The 18,230-nt window shown below is 38.8% G+C and overlaps 1 protein-coding gene across 1 annotated transcript in view; it reads right to left on the bottom strand.

Moving 5' to 3' along the window:
- Nucleotides 1-18,230, bottom strand: part of LOC122815364 (dynein axonemal heavy chain 3-like) — a 4,921,723-nt gene that overhangs the window by 1,605,194 nt on the left and 3,298,299 nt on the right. Inside the window, exon 52 of the mRNA XM_044087818.1 lies at nt 640-747. Within this exon, the coding sequence (XP_043943753.1) occupies nt 640-747 (108 nt within the window). The remainder of the gene's footprint in view (nt 1-639; nt 748-18,230) is intronic.

Below are 18,230 nucleotides of genomic sequence, written 5' to 3'. Positions count from 1 at the left end.
TGTTAAGTAAAGCTTTTCTCTGCGGGCCTCGGCTGAAAATGAGCAAATTTGCCCAGTCAGACTTCCCCAGTAAACAAATGTTAAATAAAAAAAAAACTGTGTGTGTGTGTGTGTGTGTGTGTATATATATATATATATATATATATATATATATATATATATGTATATATATATATATATATATATATATATATATATGTATATAATGTGCAGCTATCCTATTAAGATGCCCTAATATGAAATGTTATGTTTTTCATTGCAATTCTTCTTCCAGTTACAGCAATTATAACTCATCTGGAGGAACTCTGCACATCTGCTGATTCTCTCTGTCCTAACCTAAACACCTGCCTATAGCATGATCAGTTTAAAGCACCTGTTCTTTCTCACATCAAAGAACATTCTCCCAGTTAGACATGTGCATTAGCAGAGGAGCTAACCTCAGCAGGATAGCCTGAAGGAAAGGGACATGCGTAGAACAAAATAAAATCACTGACAACATCCATTGCTGTCAGCCCACAATTACAGTTACCTTCTAGTTTAGACAGGTGTCATTTTTTTACTACCATTAGTTTGTGTTTAACAGGACTACCTGCAGGCAACTTGGAATGTCATGTTTTTAAAATAATAAGACTGATGTACCTTGAGTGAATCTAAAAATTTCATATCACCGAGCATCTTCTTGGCAGAAGGCCAGTAATCATCTGTGCTCTTTCCACTTGGATCAACTTTCTTCTCTGGTTTAATGCCCTTAAAATAGAAAACACCATTATGTAAATCAGGTAGCAACTGCTGTACCTCAAGCTTCAATGGGTACTGTATTACAATAGCAGAGTTTTAATTCAGTATCAGATTTAAAACTGCACAAAAGGAACTTAAATTGCTTCCTCGGGGTCATTAAAATATAATTTCAGGAGCTTTCTTATCCCTGCTTTTCCTTCTGCTTGTTCATGATGTCATACTTTTACTTACCTCTGTTTGGGAATATTGCCTTTTCATTTACATAACCAGTCTAATTAAATCCTTTTGTTACCTCCAAACATTTTTTAGCAGCATCATCATCAAAATAACACATTTGGGTGTCTAATAGTGTGTCTATTTTTACATTAATAATAATTAAACTGTTACATGCAAGCTAATGAAATACTTCACCTTAACATGCTACACAATACAACTGAATTAATAAATTATCTCTGCATAGCACATCTAGAAAGATATTAACTGTTATTACACTAATAATGCATATCATCATTTTCATATTTCTATGAATATTTCCAAGCAACATACACGGAATTGCTTAGCCTCAAATGAAAATTTACAACAGAATAAACAAAATTGCTGCTGACAGCAAATGTGTACCATGAGTGGTCACGAAAATGTTGTAAAGTTAACAAAATGTTATCTGCTGTGCTTAGAATAATTTACAAAATCCATTTTAAGGCTTTTAATGAATAGGATGATAAGACCACTGGAAGGTTGAGGCAGTAATAAACAACGTACTCTCTTCTTTACTTATACTTACAGGTTTGGTGATATAACCGTTTCTGTTGTGAATTCTTAACTTGATTTTATCAAAAGCTCTTTGGAGGTTAGACTCCAGCACTCCAGACTTCAACTAGAACAACAAAAACCTGGTATCATTTTAGTTTTCCCTTCTATATGTATTTATTCTGCCAGACTGTTTTAGCTGCATTTTAACTTGAACACTGTGTATGGGATTTATGAACATTTTAGTATTGCATCTATCTGTATATTTATTATGTTCTTAATAGAGTTGTCAAGTCTTGGCATTTATTTTTGGATATTCATTATGTTCCTGAACACTACTTCTGATACTGTTTTACTTTTGTATTTGTACCTGAATAACATATATATATATATTCATTTTTACCTTGTGTAGTACAGCCCTCTCAGATGCCACAAACACACTAAAAACTGTTAATTTGCACCTGTGAATGTCAGTATATCTCACCTAATGAGCTGCAAGCATTATTCTCATATTACCAAATGGAATTCTAGCTTGGGTATTGCATTTAAGAATTTGTTTGCTTTCTGCTATGAAACTTCTAAAACCATTGGGTTGGAAAATTTGAAACAGTTTGTGAGATAACATCCTAGTGACATATTGTGATACGCAGTTACAGGCTTTAGTTCAAAAGTAGCTTTCAACTAGCATTCCTAATAGGTTCATAGGTTCATAGGTAGGTACTAGGTTATCTGCCCGAGGGCATTTATAAGCCTAGCCAGAGTGTGTCAGTTTTCGCCGCCCCATTGATTAATTAACTGAGCCTCTGTCAAGAAGAGCCAATGAAGTGATCCCAGGGGTGCATTTTCTGTTACCCATCCACTTGTCAAGGTTTCTCTTGAAGAGTGTTAGTGAGGGGCTCTGCCTAATGTAGGTAGGAATTTTGTTCCAAAGCAAGGGGAGTTAATGTGACAGGAATCTATCCCTCCAGCATGTTCTTCTTATTGTTGTGGCGAGGTTTAGCTCACTAGAGCGAGTGGCTTGCAGTGACTTGGATTTCTTTAGGTGGAGCATGTCCATCATAATATTTAACAAGCTTCAATTATGCTGTACTTAGAAAGTCATAACTGGAAGAACCCTAGGTCAATTTAGTCTATGTAGAGCTATTTTTTCCCTGTTTTTTGTATGATCTCACACATAGTATCTCTTTCTCTCTCTCTAAAGATATATATATCCTACATATATGTGTGTGCGTATGCTTTATATATATATATATATATATATATATATATATATATATATATATATATATATATATTTATATTTTTTTTTTTTTTTTGGAGTCTGGTGAGTAGCCCCCCCATCTTGATAAATGCAGGGGAGTTTGTTCCCTGCAAAACAGATACACAGATAAAAAGATAGATAGCTAAATAAAAAATCAAATAAACAACTTTTGTGTGTTTTGTAATCTTGAGAGTGTTACTGTTTTGAAGTGTGACTTCTTAAGATTAAATGACACATGATTATTCATAAGTAGATCTCATACATGGCTATCAGTTACTTTGTCTGGCTGGGTGCAGACATGACATGGAAGAAAACTTTCAGTCTTATGGAATTTACAGAATACAAAAAAAAGGAACTTTTGAGAGGCAAGATGGAAATCCAGAATATTACCATCATCACAACAAAGAAGCATTTTCATTTTCAGCTAGGTAGCCTTCATTTACTTAAAATAGTTTTCTTATTTTCCCCCTGCCAAGATTTAGGATACACAGTTTAAAAGTCACAAACAAACATGGTAAATCAGTAAACAGGATGCTTATGACAGTCCTGCTTCTACATAAAAATAATTTACAACTAAGATTAATATGCATCAGAATACATATGTATTTATATATTGGAATTCTTAAAGATGCAGAACGTTTCGGTGATGGCATCTGACAAAGGTGGATTAGAGGTAGTAATGGACAACATGAGACATAATGACAGTATCATGCATTTACTGAGGGGGAGAGCATATACACCATCCAGTCTGAATGAACTTAATGGAGCATATAAACGCATTCAAGTACAAATGAGGGACATGTTCATTGATCAGTGCATCACCCTGGAGGAATATATTTATATTAATATTGGGTCACCTAGGGTTCCCACCATGTTTGGAGTGCCTAAAATCCACAAGGACATTCAGAATTCACCCTTATGTCCGATAGTGGATGGTAGAGGTCCATCACATATGCAGTTTCTCGGTTTTTGGACATCAAATTGAAAACACTTTTAAGGGATGAACCGCAAATGTGTATTGATTCTTGGCATTTTCTGAAAAATATCAATGAATTGGAATATGAAGAAACAAGATATACTAATCCCAGTGGATGTAAGGGATCTATACGGAGTTATCCCTCATGGTTTGGGGGTAGCTTAGTTCGTCAATTATTTGAACAGAAGAGGTTTGAAACAGGACCTGGTGAATTTGTATGAAGAAATGTTGAAAATGATCCTCAAAAAAATGTTTATATGGTTTATCAGTATGTATTTTTACAACAGGAAGGAGTGGCCATGAGCTCACCAGTTGGCTTAGTATTTGCCAACATAGTAATGTTGGAATGGGAACATAGATTCATTAAAGATAGCCCATTACAAAGCTTTATAAAGCACTATCTACACTATCTGGATGACATATTCATCATATGGAAAGAGGAGGAAGAAAGAATAGGGCCAGTCATAGAATACATCAATGGGACAACTACTTTTTTTGAAATTTGCTAGTGAATTCAGTCATATGGGTCTTCCTTACTTGGATGTTTTGTTAATTAAGGACACTGAGAATAAAAGGTATGTGTCCAGAATTTATCAGAAAGCCACATATTCTAACACTTTGTTGCATTTTGAAAGTGTCCACCCCTTTTTTCAAAAGAAAGTGGTACTGAAGGGACAACTGGTGAGATCTGCCAGGATGACTATGTTAGATATTCAATTTAAGGAGGAATGTGAATGGATGAAGAAAATGTTTCTCAACAGAGCCTATACAGAAATCTTAAAAGATAAGATGGTAAAAGCAAAAGAAATGGAGGCCACTTTGTACCACTTTTGAACGGGATGGGACAGGCACAACAGATCTCAGGTTCCACGCTTCTTCCAGGGCCTAATATGAAGACAGCAATAACATATAGTATGGACAGTATGAATATCAGATCCATTCTGAACAAGAATTGGATTTTATTGTGGGAAGAAAGGGGACTACGTGATATGGTGGGGTCAGCCCCAGTAGTAGTATATAGGAAGAACAATACTTTGAAGAATTGGTTTGAGAAACTTAAAAGGATAATTTCCGCCAATATAGGAATGACACATTGTGGAAGATGCTCGGTGTGTAGTTTTGTCCATATTGGGGACAACTTTATCATCAGAGGCAAACGATTCAAGATGCAAATAAGATCAGACTGCGATAGCAGGGCCCTAGTATACATTGCACTATGCCAACAGTGTGAATGTTTTTACATCAGGAAAACTGAGAGAAAAATACATGAAAGGATACACAAGCACCTTCAGGACATTAAGAAGGGTAAAATGATCAATGTCCTCAATAGACACATAAGCAAATTTGTCGGGCATACATTCAAGTTTACAGTGCTGGAGCAGATCAGAGTGGACCTGATGGGAGGTCCGTGTAAAGTTTTCTTGGAAGTTAAAGAGATATTTTGGTAAGTGTATTGGAATGCCACTTGCTTGCCAGGGATTAATGAAAAATCCAGCATAGCACCTATTCTAAAGCTGAAGTCTTTGAAACAATAGAAGAAGACCAGTCCTAGTAACCTCAGTGGTTAACAATCAGTTTTACAATTAAAAAATTGTTTTTGAAAAAACTTTTTATCTCCCATACAGTTTTTTATCTCCCATACAGTTTTTTTATCTCCCATACAGTTTTTTATTTCCCATATAGTTTTTTATCTCCCATATAGTTTTTTATCTCCCATACAGTTTTGAATGGTTGTAATATCTTTATTTTTATTCTCATTTTTTACTTTCAATATTTTCATTTTTTTCAAAACGATTGACATGTTTAAAAAAATGTTCTCATATTTTAATAGTAAATGACTAGAATGTAGTGTGAAACAATAGAGGAGTAGCAGGTAATGTAATGGTTTGTCACATATCATGTGACTTCAAGAGGGATTTTTAAATCTGACAGGATGGGAAATAAAGGAAGTTTGTCTGAGAAAGTCTTGAACTTGGTCAAGATGAAAGTGCTTATCTACAGTTTGTTTTTTGATATTAATTGTATTACTTTAAGTGTGATTTAGTAGCTTTACACAATAAATTCCATTTTTGGTCCTTGCCGAGCATTTTTTGTTTTACATTTGTTGCATAAACATTGATCATGAGGCCCACTGTACTCCAGCCCCTTAGATGTGTCAGTACATATACAGGGGAGCTTTCAGGACTAAAAGCCAACAAAGTAGTCTCACTGAATGGCAGTAGCAGCTCTCTGATATGTGTAGGTTGGCATCCCTGACCCCAAATTGGGTTAAACAATGGGTGAAGTCACTCAGTGCCATGACATTGGTGGAGATGGGGTTTAAAGAGACAGGCATGCTGTCACAGTTGACAGAAACTAATTACATAAGTAACTGTGGTTGGGTTCAGTAAGTTATTATATGTTTCACACAGGAGACAGGTAAATTAGCCGTACATGCAGAAGATACATTTTAAAGTTGAAACCTTGATTACAAATTGGTCAATGGAAAGACCTCGGGAAGAAAGTAAAGTTGACTCAAAAACTGAGGAATAGAAATGTGACATCATGCATCAACAGTGTGACAGAATTGTTTCAAATGTTCAATCTGGAGACTACACAGACACAGAAAAAGCATGGTTCCTCTTTGCAGATGTCATGGGGATCTGCTGTAGTTTTAACAACTGATGAGATGTGCCAAAAAAAAAAAAAACAATATGTGTAAGGTCAGAGCAGTGCACTATGTGGCTGTTAATCTTTAACTTGAAACAGCAACAAATTATGGCCTTGAGGCTTGGAAACCCAAAACCAGAATAACTCTGGGGAAGACAGAAACTGGTTAAAATAGGTTAGTGACATTGAAACATGAAAACCAAGCAATCAAAGACTAAATCATTTGGAAAAAAACAGTTGTATGGAAACTAGAACTTGTTAAACAATAATTTGTTAAAAGCCATTTAGATACTAAGAAAATATTCCTTTAATTAACATAAAAAGCCACTAATATCACCCACCATTAAAATTCTGAAAAACAACTGTTTTAGGGGAGACTTGTCCTCTGCATCCTCTAAAGCCAAGGGCTACCCTCTTGAGAACACCACAGGGGGAATATTCCCTTCATACCCCCCTACCTTTAATACAATAACTGTATTATCACACTGTTCATAAAACACGAAAACTGCAGCAAAAGTAGAAAGACAGGTTTATATGTGAAACGGTAATGATTGACACATTTATGAGCAGTCAATCACTAGTGTGCACCTGACAGGCTTTTTCCTGGAAAGTCGAAGTGGTGACATACTGGGAATTTCTCCTTTCCCTGTGATGGAGTCATCTCAGGGTGGGTATATACAAAGTAATATTGCTTTGAGGGGTGCAGCCACCCACATCAATGGTGAAGGTGTGAGGGGGAGAGCTTGGCCAATGCAAAAATGCTTTTTTTATTGTTTATTTCATTTCCAACTGTTTGATTTCATGTGCTTTCACTCAGTTGTGTCCAGAATTCTCTGAGGAGATCACAAATGAGTTGACAGCTAATCAGAGAGAAAAACAAACAATACATTGCAAATAACTTATTTTCCCTTTTCATTGCATAATTTGATGAAATGCGATGAAAAGGTGATGTAACTAACTGCAACTGAGATTAACAAGAGATTAAATACATTTTGACTGCTTTACAACATGGAATAATCCCTGGCTCCATCTAGTTTGGACAAAGAATATACTATGGCCACTGACTGTACTACTATTTTTCACCCGTTATTTACAGGGCCTCCCTGCTACTACTGTGATGAAGATTCCTGTTAATACATTTTATGGGCCTAGTAAATGACTTATTTACTCTTACATTATAGCATACCTTACTTGTATAGCCACAGTACAATCTCGTCTTCTCATTGCTTTCAAATTGGCTGTCATACTGTTTTCTAATGATGTGATACTGCTAGTATTCTGAGTTATATGCAGATTGCAGGATAACCAACCTCTGATATGCAGATAACACTGCTATAGTACTCATCATAAAATCTGAGAGGTTACTGCAGTGCCTTACCAGAAGGGCTAATATACTTTTCATTCTATGAGGGACCGCTGTCCTTTTGAACTACTGCATTACACTGGTGCAATATACTCACTTAGTTCACTGCACAGAAAGATGTATGACTATGACAGTGTTGCATGTCAATACTGCATTTCAGTAAGTAATGCACAGCAATGCAGAACTCTGATGTTATTCATCAAGTAAAACACAGAGTGTGGCAGCATTTAGAAAAAAAATACATATCTTATATAAAAATATTGCACATGTAAAGATGGTACATAAATGGAACATGTTTCAGTGATGTCATTTCATTTCGGTTAGAAAAAGTAACTTTTAGAAATTATAATTTAGAAATCTGAATTGCTGCCAGAGTGTTTCCAATAGGCAGCATGAAATGAGTGATACAGAATTTGGGAGGAATATAAAAAGCAGGGAAGTTAGTTGTGACAAATAGAGATACTGCCAGCCCAGCTATCTGGAGTTTTGTAAATAATTATATGTCATTTGTGAATAGTAACATGATTTATATAGAAGTGTAATAAAAGGGAGATACTGCCAGCACAGCTGTCTGGAATTTTGTAAATCGCTATGTGTCATTTGTGAATGTCAACATGCTTCATGTAAGATATTTGTGTTACAAATGTATTAGAACTGTATATCATATTGTACAGATGTGTGCTGAAGAGATATTTTGTAAAGTACTGAGCAGAAATGTATATACACTATTGTAATTGTTTAGATGTATATATATTTTTTAACAATGGAAACTGCAACACAAGAAGTTAACTTTAGAAGAGTACTTGAGAGTGAGTTACTTTATGGCTGGGCCATAAAGAGATGTTAACTTTCAGTTTCAGTGCAACAGGAGACATAAGGTCTAGAACTAGAAGGTTTTTTGTATTGTCTTTATTTGTGGAGGAATGTAAACTATTTTACAAACTTCACCATTTGCCTTAGATCTAAGAAGAGCCCTTGTTTATATATTTTCACAGGTAGATGCTAAATACTGTTGTTTTTGAGCCTGGGAACTGAAGTCAGATGACAAGAAATGATGTAACCCAGCAGTAATATTTGGGATATTAATTTAAGAACTCTCTGAGACAGAGACTGAGCATTTAGTATTTTGTCTTTGACCTGACAAGAACATGCACTCACCACATCTGCCTACTGGCTCTGTAAGTAAATTAACTAGGGTACAGTAAATTCTCTTAGATTCAGACAGGAATATAGTGAAGTATAGCTTAGATGTTTTCTTTATTTATTTGAGACAGTCCTGCAATGTTGTTTTAAATATTTCCTGTGATTTTGAACTCTGATGTAACTGTGATTATTTAATGAGCATTTTCTTGTTCTTTTGTTATTTATTATTAAGTATATTTAAAACCTTTCATTGTGGCTGATATTTGTGAGATATATTTAAGTTCTGAGAGTACTTGCATATTTTTTGGTGACACTGTGGGCCACTTCTAATAGCCTTGCTCTTGGTCAAACTACCATTTGTATTAATAGCAATATTAGACAGTAAGATTGAACACCTTTTGTTAAGGGCTTTAAAGTAGCTGATAATGAGTGACTGGTGGCAGTAAAAAATACCTTATAGTCTGGGCAGGAGGGGTGCATAGCTAATAAACCTGTACCAGCTTTTCCCTGGTGTGTGTGTTTGTGTGTGTATGTGTGTATGTGTGTGTATGTGTGTGTGTGTGTGTGTGTGTGTGTGTGTGTGTGTGTGTGTGTGTGTATGTGTGTGTGTGTGTGTATAAACTAAATCTCAAGGAGTGTGTGTGCTAGATACTTGGGCAGTGACATGAAGCATTGGTTGGACAGAGAGGTTGCTGGAGGTCTTGGCTTGGCCACTCAGCTGAGATCTCAATTCTATAGTTGTGCCAGTGGGGAGTCCTACTGGGGATCTGGAGAAAGAGGGAGAAACCAGCCCCACACTGACTGTGTGCTTTTAAGGGAAATTGCCCTTTACTGTGTGTATACTTGTCATCCTCCCAATGTACGTCCCCCACTGGTGCTAGTGTTGAGGATTGAGGCTCCTTGATTACTGGGCCATCATATTAGTGTGGCATCATATTAGTATAACAATATTTTGGATCATTCATAGGTTCATAGGTGCATACTAGGCTAATGGCCCTGGAGCCTTTACAAGCCTAGCCCATAGATGTGCCGTGGCATCATGCTGCCTGATGTTAGTTCCCAGTGCCTCTATCAAGTAGAGCCACTGGAGTGATCCCTGGGGTGAACTTTCTATTTCCCATCCACTCATCAATATTTCTCTTGATGAGGGCTAGTGAAGTGCTCTGCTTGACATGTATGGGAAGTCTATTCCAGAGCATGGGCAGTCTCTGGGTTACAAACCTGTCCCTCCAGCATGTTCTATTGATTGTGGTAATAAGATTGAGGTCTTTGGAGTGTATGGTGTGGAGGGATTGGAATGTCTTTAGATGTAGCATTTCTAACAGAGCTGGGTCAGACATGGCTTTATAAGTCAAACAGAGATTGCCTCTTAGCAGACGGTATGAGATAGAGAATTGTATGCTCAACATCTGGGGGACTTTTTTGGCTACAGACATCTGCATTAGAAGCTGAAGTTAAGTAAAACTTGCAGTAGTGTATTTTAGTCTTCTGTTAAGTACATACTTGTAGTTTTAAAAGTACTTTATTTTCATTTTTTCTGTTTCCTAATTGTGTGTTTCATTGAACAGTGTGCTGTGTGTGTCTCTGCTATAAGAGGGGGTGGTGTTATGACTTCTTTGTTATCTGATATTTAATAGCCTAGAGGGATTCTTATGTACTTTAAGTGCTAGCCACAAAGATCATTTTATGCTCAACTTCTGAGAGACTTGCTTGGCTATAAACATCTGCATTAGAAGCTGAAGTTAAGTAAAACTTGCAGTAGTGTATTTTAATTTTCTGTTAAGTACAAACTTGCAGTTTTAAAAGTACTGTATTTACATTTTTTTCTGTTTCCTAATTGTGTGTTTCATTGAACAGTATGCTGTGTGTCTCTCTGCAGTTAGTTTCCCAGCCACCCTCCCTGATCCTGTGTTAGTATTAGTGTTGGTGGCTCTGGAATTTCCCACCCCTCCTCTAAGTCTGTATTAGAACACTCCTCCTGGGTCCATCTCATTTACTCGCTTAACTGAGTATAGTGAGATCATATTCTGAGTCTAGTGTTCACTCTACTTAATGCAGAGAGAAGATTTGAGAAGGCCAACACACTTAGGTTCTTCCTTCCTCTCTCCTTGCACTTAAAAAAATTGCACTTTATTCATCTGCTTTTACTGTATTTGTGTTTCCTCCTACTTTATTTTGCTTTTCTTAAAAGTACTCAGTTTTATTTATTGTGCTGCATTTATTACTGCTTAGTAGTAGCCTGATTAAATTGTAACTGTTATTCTAAGTCTTTTGGTTTAAGCACTTGGGCTTCATACAGGCTGTTTTACATTAAGAAGGTTTGTGGTCTGCATTATTGTTGCAGGACAAGTAGTTTACATCCTTCTAAGCTGAGAATTGCTGATTGAAGGCCCAGTGTCTCCTATTCTAAAAGTGTATTAGTTCTGGCTTAAGCACTTGGGCTTCAGGCCAGTTATTCTACATTAAGAGGGTTGTGGTCTGCACTCTTGTGGGAGGAAAGGCTGGATTCTGCCCTTCTGAGCTGGGAATTTCTGGTGACAGGCTTATTGGGCCTGCTTATCTGAAATGTTTCTTTCTGAAATTGGTGCACCTTGTTGCTGTAGCATAGACCAGATTCAGGCCTGCTGAATCTAGCTTTGTTTGTATAACTTGAGCACTGATCCAGGCCATCTTTTTTTGAAGAAGGTTCCCCTGCATCCTAGTAGTAGCAGTGTGCAGTTAGAACTTGTCTGATTGAAGACTGCTGGAACAGGGCTCAGTTTTGAGCTTTTTGTTCTGGTTAATTGGGTAACTTGTTTAAATCAGTTTGTTCATTTTCTATTTATATATATATATATATATATATATATATATATATATATATATATATATATATATGACATTGCACTTTATTCATCTGCTTTTACTGTATTTGTGTTTTTTCTTACTTTATTACTAGGGGCATTGACTACAACTGATCTGCGATATATAACAATAAGTATCATTTTCTGTGCATTTAAAGAGTTTTTTTTGATTGTATCTGTTTTATTTTCTGAAAAAAACAAAAAAACAAAAAAAAAACAATATATATATATATATATATATATATATATATATATATATATATATATATATATATATATATATATATATATATACTTGTTTCCCACCTTTCTAAGCTAATATAGTCCAGTTTTCAGGTTAGTGCTGAACTCAGGGCTATGTTACAAATCTCTGTGTTTGCCCATACCTTACTTGGATAGAAGGAAGTTTCTCTGTTCACCTGTGAGAAAAAGGAGCTTGGAACTAGGCAAACCTTCAACTTAAGCACTCAAGCCATTCATTTCTCAGCCCGGCACTTGTTCATAACTTATAGTAAGCATATAAACCCTAGCACTAGACCCTCCTGTACTGTACAGAAGGACGAGACTCTCTAGTCGAACTTATCAGCCATCCAGTAAAACAGTTCACTGTACCTATCCAGAATTGTCCAAAGGGCAGATTCAGGTGTACTCTCCAGTACAACTGGTGAATCTGGGCATTTTGAGGCAATGTTACAACTGCCTCCTGTACACAGACAACCCACTCCTCCTACCACCAAACACTAATACATGCAAGAGATGCAATTATACAGCCAAACTGGAGGCTAAGCTCTCTCAACCCAAGACTGGATCAGACAGTCAAGAGGAGAAGGGACATACTTGCATCACACCACCAGTCTCACATAAGACCCATTAAACCAGTACAGGCAAAAAACACACATAAATACATGAAAACAAACTCGGAGACTCTAAATAAAAATCTGCAAAACCAACAGAGACCTCCAAAGCAAACAACCAAGCAACCTCCACCCCCCAACACAAACCATGAAACGCATACTTTACAATACCAGTGTGCCATGCAATCACAGCCCTTAAGGCAAAATAACATATCCAACATATTAGTAATAGGTGACTCTATAGTCAGGCACACTGTCTGGTGCCAGGATCTGCCACATAACACAAGTACTCAGGTCACTCCAGAACAAGTACAAATATGACAATGTCATTGTCCATGTTGGTGTGAATGACCTGAGCCGTACCTCCCTGGACTACATGAAAAGAGAGATGGAAGAGCTCTCTGATCACATAGCCCAGGCCGGTATGACCCTGACCCTGAGTAGCATCCTACCCTCACCAAGAGTAATACCATGGTATAAAAAAAAAATTCTCGATTTCAACAATTGGCTAAGTTTCTGGTGTCATTCAAAGGGAATCCAGTGTCTTTCCACCTGGGATGACATGCTTGACAAGCCACGCTGCTTTGCTAGAGATGGCTTGCACCTGTCACCCTTAGGCTTTTGAATACTGGCCCAGGCTCTTGCCACCCCCATACTGCCTTTTTTAGGCAAGGCTCAAAAGACAAACCTACCACTGTAAATAGCACAAGTAACAAAAAACTGAGGATAATGCTACTCAATGCCAGAAGTCTAAACCTCAAAATGCACGCACTTGAGGCACTCCTCAGTATGGAGAAAATGCAGTAACAGAAACCTGGTTTAAGGCTCCAGAGAGCACCCCAGCACTACCAGGCTACAACTCATACCATACATTTCGGCCACAGAACCCAAACCGAAATACAAAAGGTGGGGGTGTATCCATATTCATCAAGGATACCCACACCTTCAGGTTAGTGGCACAGCACGGTGCTTCGGAGATCATCCACGTGCAACTAACAATGGGCAAAACTGCAATTCAAATTGTAGCTAGCTACAGATCACCCACCATGTCCCAGGACCCCCATTCTACATTTCTGGAAACACTGGGAAACATAAAGGTCCTACCAAACACCCTAATATTGGGCGATTTCAATTACCCAAACATTAACTGGGAGAACTACTCAAGTACTAACTCCCTTCCCCATCATTTTCTAGAATTTATAAACTCAAACGCCCTAGTTCAACTGGTCAACACTCCCACCAGACATGACAACATATTGGACCTCGTTATCACCAATATGGGCGACCGGTGTTCCACACCAGAGGTCAACCCCTTACTGGTTAGATCTAGCCATAAACAAATCACTTTGGATATCCACATTCCTCCCCATCCCTGGACAAGGAAACCACTGTGAAAAACTTTTCAAAAGCAAACTTCACGTTACTTAAGACTGAGGTGGAAAGTTTCAAAGCCCCCATGCTGAAGGATAATGCTGTCCAAGCTGCAAAATCCTTTACTAATGCATTCTATGGGCACCTACAAGAATGCATGGATCATGCCATCCCAAGCATAACCAAGACTCACTCCTCCAAGAAAAGGAAACCAGTCTGGTGGACTCCTGCCATAAACAGGCTCTACAATAGAAGGAGGAAACTACTATAGAAAAGAGTAAAATCCCAAGAAGGGAAGACATCCCTGATCAGTATCAGCAAGAAACTACGATCTCTCATAAAATCATCCAAGGTGAGCTTTGAAAGAAAAATTGCCAAGGATTCCAAAGATAACATCAAGGCATTCTTTAGCTATGTCAAGAATCTAAGTGGCAATGCTCAGATCTTCTCAGAGTTAGTGCAGAATGGCACAAAATACACTGAACCGACTGATATCGCCAACATCCTGGCAGACAGGTTCAACACAAGCTTCACCCCCTTTCACCCCCAAAAGGGCCCATAACCATACCAGAAGAATGTAGAGTCCCTGAAATCACAGACACTCAGGTTAAAACAGCTCTCTCCAAAGCCAAAGACACAGTATCAATGGGACCGGACGGTATCCCAGGCTGTGTCCTACACAAGCTGAAAGACGAACTAAGCCCTCACCTACACACACTGTTCAAACTCAGCATCTCCACAGGCTATGCACCCATAGAGTGGCGCACAGCAATGGTTATTCCACTCCACAAAGGTGGAGCCACAACAGACCCCGGGAACTATCACCCTATAAGCCTGACTAGCTTGGTCTGCAAGGTTATGAAGCACATCATCATTGAACTCATTAATAGAGACATTGGGAACCTCCAAACACTGGACCCTACCCAGTTTGGCTTTGTTAAGGACAGATCATGCCTCCTAAACCTGGTGGACGTCTTTGAGACAGTTACCAAGGCTATAGACGAGGGAAAGGTGGTACACACAGCCTACCAGGACCTCGCTATGGCCTTCAACACCATTCCCCATTCTGGTATTATAGACAAGCTCATCAGCCTGAATATAAACCCCTATGTCACAAGATGGGTTGCCAACTGGCTCAGGGACAGACATGGTGAGAGTTGCGGGAGCTAGGTCCGACTCTAAACCGGTTACAAGTGGTGTTCCCCAGGGCTCAGTCCTAGGACCCCTCCTGTTTGGCATATACTTCTCAGAGGTACAGGCAAGCACAGGAGGACTATGGCTGACCAAATTTGCAGACGACTGCAAACTAATGGCTATAATTGACTCTCCGGCTGACACAGACATCCTCCAAAAGGGTCTCACTGAGACGGATACCTGGTGTCAAAATCATGGCCTCAAGCTAAATGACAAAAAGTGCATAGTCATCCCCTTTGGAAAAAAAAGTACCCACAAACTACCACATAGGTGTTAGTTCCCTAAATACGGAAGACGTAAAAAGGGATCTGGGGACCCAAGTAGATAGTAATCTCACCTTTGATAATCACGTTGCCAAAGTGGTTAGAAAATCCTTCTACGTGGCCTACCTAATCACAAAAGGGTTCGCATCCAGATCAAAAGAGGTTATTGTGCCCCTCTAGTTATCACTCATCAGACCTATCATAGAGTACAACACCCCATTTGGGATGTACCTTACAAGACACCTGCAACAGCTGGAAAGACCACAGAAGTACCTTACCAAGAGGATCACTGGCCTCAACAGATTCCCTATGCAGCTTGACTGAAGAAACTCCAGCTGTACTCAGTTGCATACCGCCTACTCAGAGGTGATCTCTGCCTGACATACAAGGACATATCCAACCTAGAATTAATGGCCATGCTCCACCTAAAGAAAACCTTATCCCTTCGAGCCACACGCTCTAGGGATCTAAACCTCACCACAACAATAAATAGGATGTGCTGGAGGGATAGATTCCTGTCCCAGAGACTTCTCATGCTTTGGAACAAAATTCCAATCTACGTTAGGCAGAGCTCCTCACTAATACTCTTCAAAAGAAACCTTGACGAGTGGATGGAAAACGGAAAGTTTACCCCGGGGATCACTTTAGTGGCTCTGCTGGAAAGAGGCACAGGGAAACTAATCATAGGGAGCGGCGAAAGCCAACACATTTTGACTAGGCTTATAAGTGCCTTTGGGCAGATAACCTAGTACCTACATATGAACCTATAAACCTAAGAATAGCTGGACTTTTTTGAGTCTGTCCATGTAGGACATGTGTTTAAGGCCTAGGATCCTCTTCGTGAGGTACTTTTGTGGTCTTTCCAGCTGTTGTATGTGTCTAGTGAGGTACATGCCAAATGGGGCATTATACTTGATGACTGGCCTAATGAGGGAAGAGTAGGGAGAGATGATGACCTCTTTCATCCTGGATGCAAAACCCTTGCCACATAGAAGGACTTTCTGACCACAGTGGCAATGTGGTGGTCAAAGGAGAGGTTGCTGTCAACCTGTGTCCCCAGATCTCTTATAATGCCTTTAGTGTTCAGTTGGCTCTCATCGATGTGGTAATCCCAAATGGGATGATGACACATTTTTTGGCATTAAGCTTAAGGTCATGGTTTCAATATCAGTCATTGGTCTCAGTGATGCCTTTCTGTAGGATGTCTACATCACTTGGGGAGTTAATAATGGCTCCCAGCTTGCAGTCATCTGAGAACTTGGTCAGCCAGAGTCCCTCTGTATTGGTCTGGACTTCTGATAAGTAGATGCCAAGCAGGAGAGGACCCAGGACCGATCCCTGTAGGACTCCACTCGTGACTGGTCATCAGTCTGACTTGGACTCTGCTACTTTGACACTGTGAGTTCTATTTGTGAGCCAATTTGCAACCCACCTAGTAATATAGGGGTTGATTCCTAGTTTGGTGAGTTTAACAATAATTCCTGAGTGGGGAATGGTATCAAAGGCCTTGGCCAGATCAAGGTAGGCTGTATGATCTGCCTTGCTCTCATCCACAGCTCTGGTGACTGACTCAAAGAAGTCAACCAGGTTTGAGCAGGCATGATATACCTTTCACAAAATTAAATTGAGTGGGATCTAGAGTTTGGAGATTCCATATATCCTTGTTAATTAGGTCCCTGATGATGCACTCCATAGCCTTACATATCAGACTCATCAAGCTAATGGTGCGATAATTCCTAGGTTCTGTAGTTGCTCCCCCTTTATGGAGAGGGATGACTGTAGCAGTGTGCCATTCGGTAGGGACAAAGCATGAGGTGTGGCTGTGATTGAATAGGGCACACAGATGTGGTGCCAGTTTACTTTGTAGTTCATGTAGAACACATCCAGGGATATTGTCGGGTCCCATGGAAGCTGTATTCTTGACCTTGGACAATGCAGCTTTAACCTGTGCTGCAGTAATGCTGGGTGCCTGGCATTCCTCCGGTATTGTGATTGGTCCTTTAGGGGAGGAGAGAATTTTTTTCTTCTGCTAACCACCTGAATAGTTACAAAATGTTGATTTCAAAAGCAGGGAAAATGGGCTATTAGTTGCAGATAAACTCCACCAGTCTTCTAACAACAATGCAATCATCATTTCTATGGTATGCACCTTGGATATGGTCATTTGATCAACATCTTATTTTTTTCAAGTACAGTGTGGTCATTTGGTTTCTCAAAATGACAGTCACTTAAAGCTGCTGCTTCATTTTCTTCAAAGCACAATGACTGCAGAGTATTGATATAAAATGGAAGAGGAATAGTGGGTCACCCCTGCATGGTCTCTTGCCACAAAGGAAATGCATTAATTTTAAGGTCACTTTCACTGAAGTACGATTTTGATTGGGATCTAGAGTTTGGAGATTCCATATATCCTTGTTAATTAGGTCCCTGATGATGCACTCCATAGCCTTACATATCAGACTCATCAAGCTAATGGTGCGATAATTCCTAGGTTCTGTAGTTGCTCCCCCTTTATGGAGAGGGATGACTGTAGCAGTGTGCCATTCGGTAGGGACAAAGCATGAGGTGTGGCTGTGACTGAATAGGGCACACAGATGTGGTGCCAGTTTACTTTGTAGTTCATGTAGAACACATCTAGGGATATTGTCGGGTCCCATGGAAGCTGTATTCTTGAACATTACCTATAACAAATGACTGAACCCACAAAATTCTGATACTAGGAATGGCAAAAATAGAGCAACAGTCTCTACAGAGTTTGATAGTCTGTCAACAAAAAACATAAACTGTGAAATAGAAAACAAATACCTCTTTTCACTAAATTATTAACT

Source organism: Protopterus annectens, chromosome 11.part0 (assembly GCF_019279795.1).
Source record: "Protopterus annectens isolate FY-2018-M chromosome 11.part0, PAN1.0, whole genome shotgun sequence".
Lineage (NCBI taxonomy): Eukaryota > Metazoa > Chordata > Ceratodontiformes > Protopteridae > Protopterus > Protopterus annectens.
The sequence above is the reverse complement of the archived record's forward strand: the minus strand, read 5'-3'. Positions and strand labels throughout refer to the sequence as shown.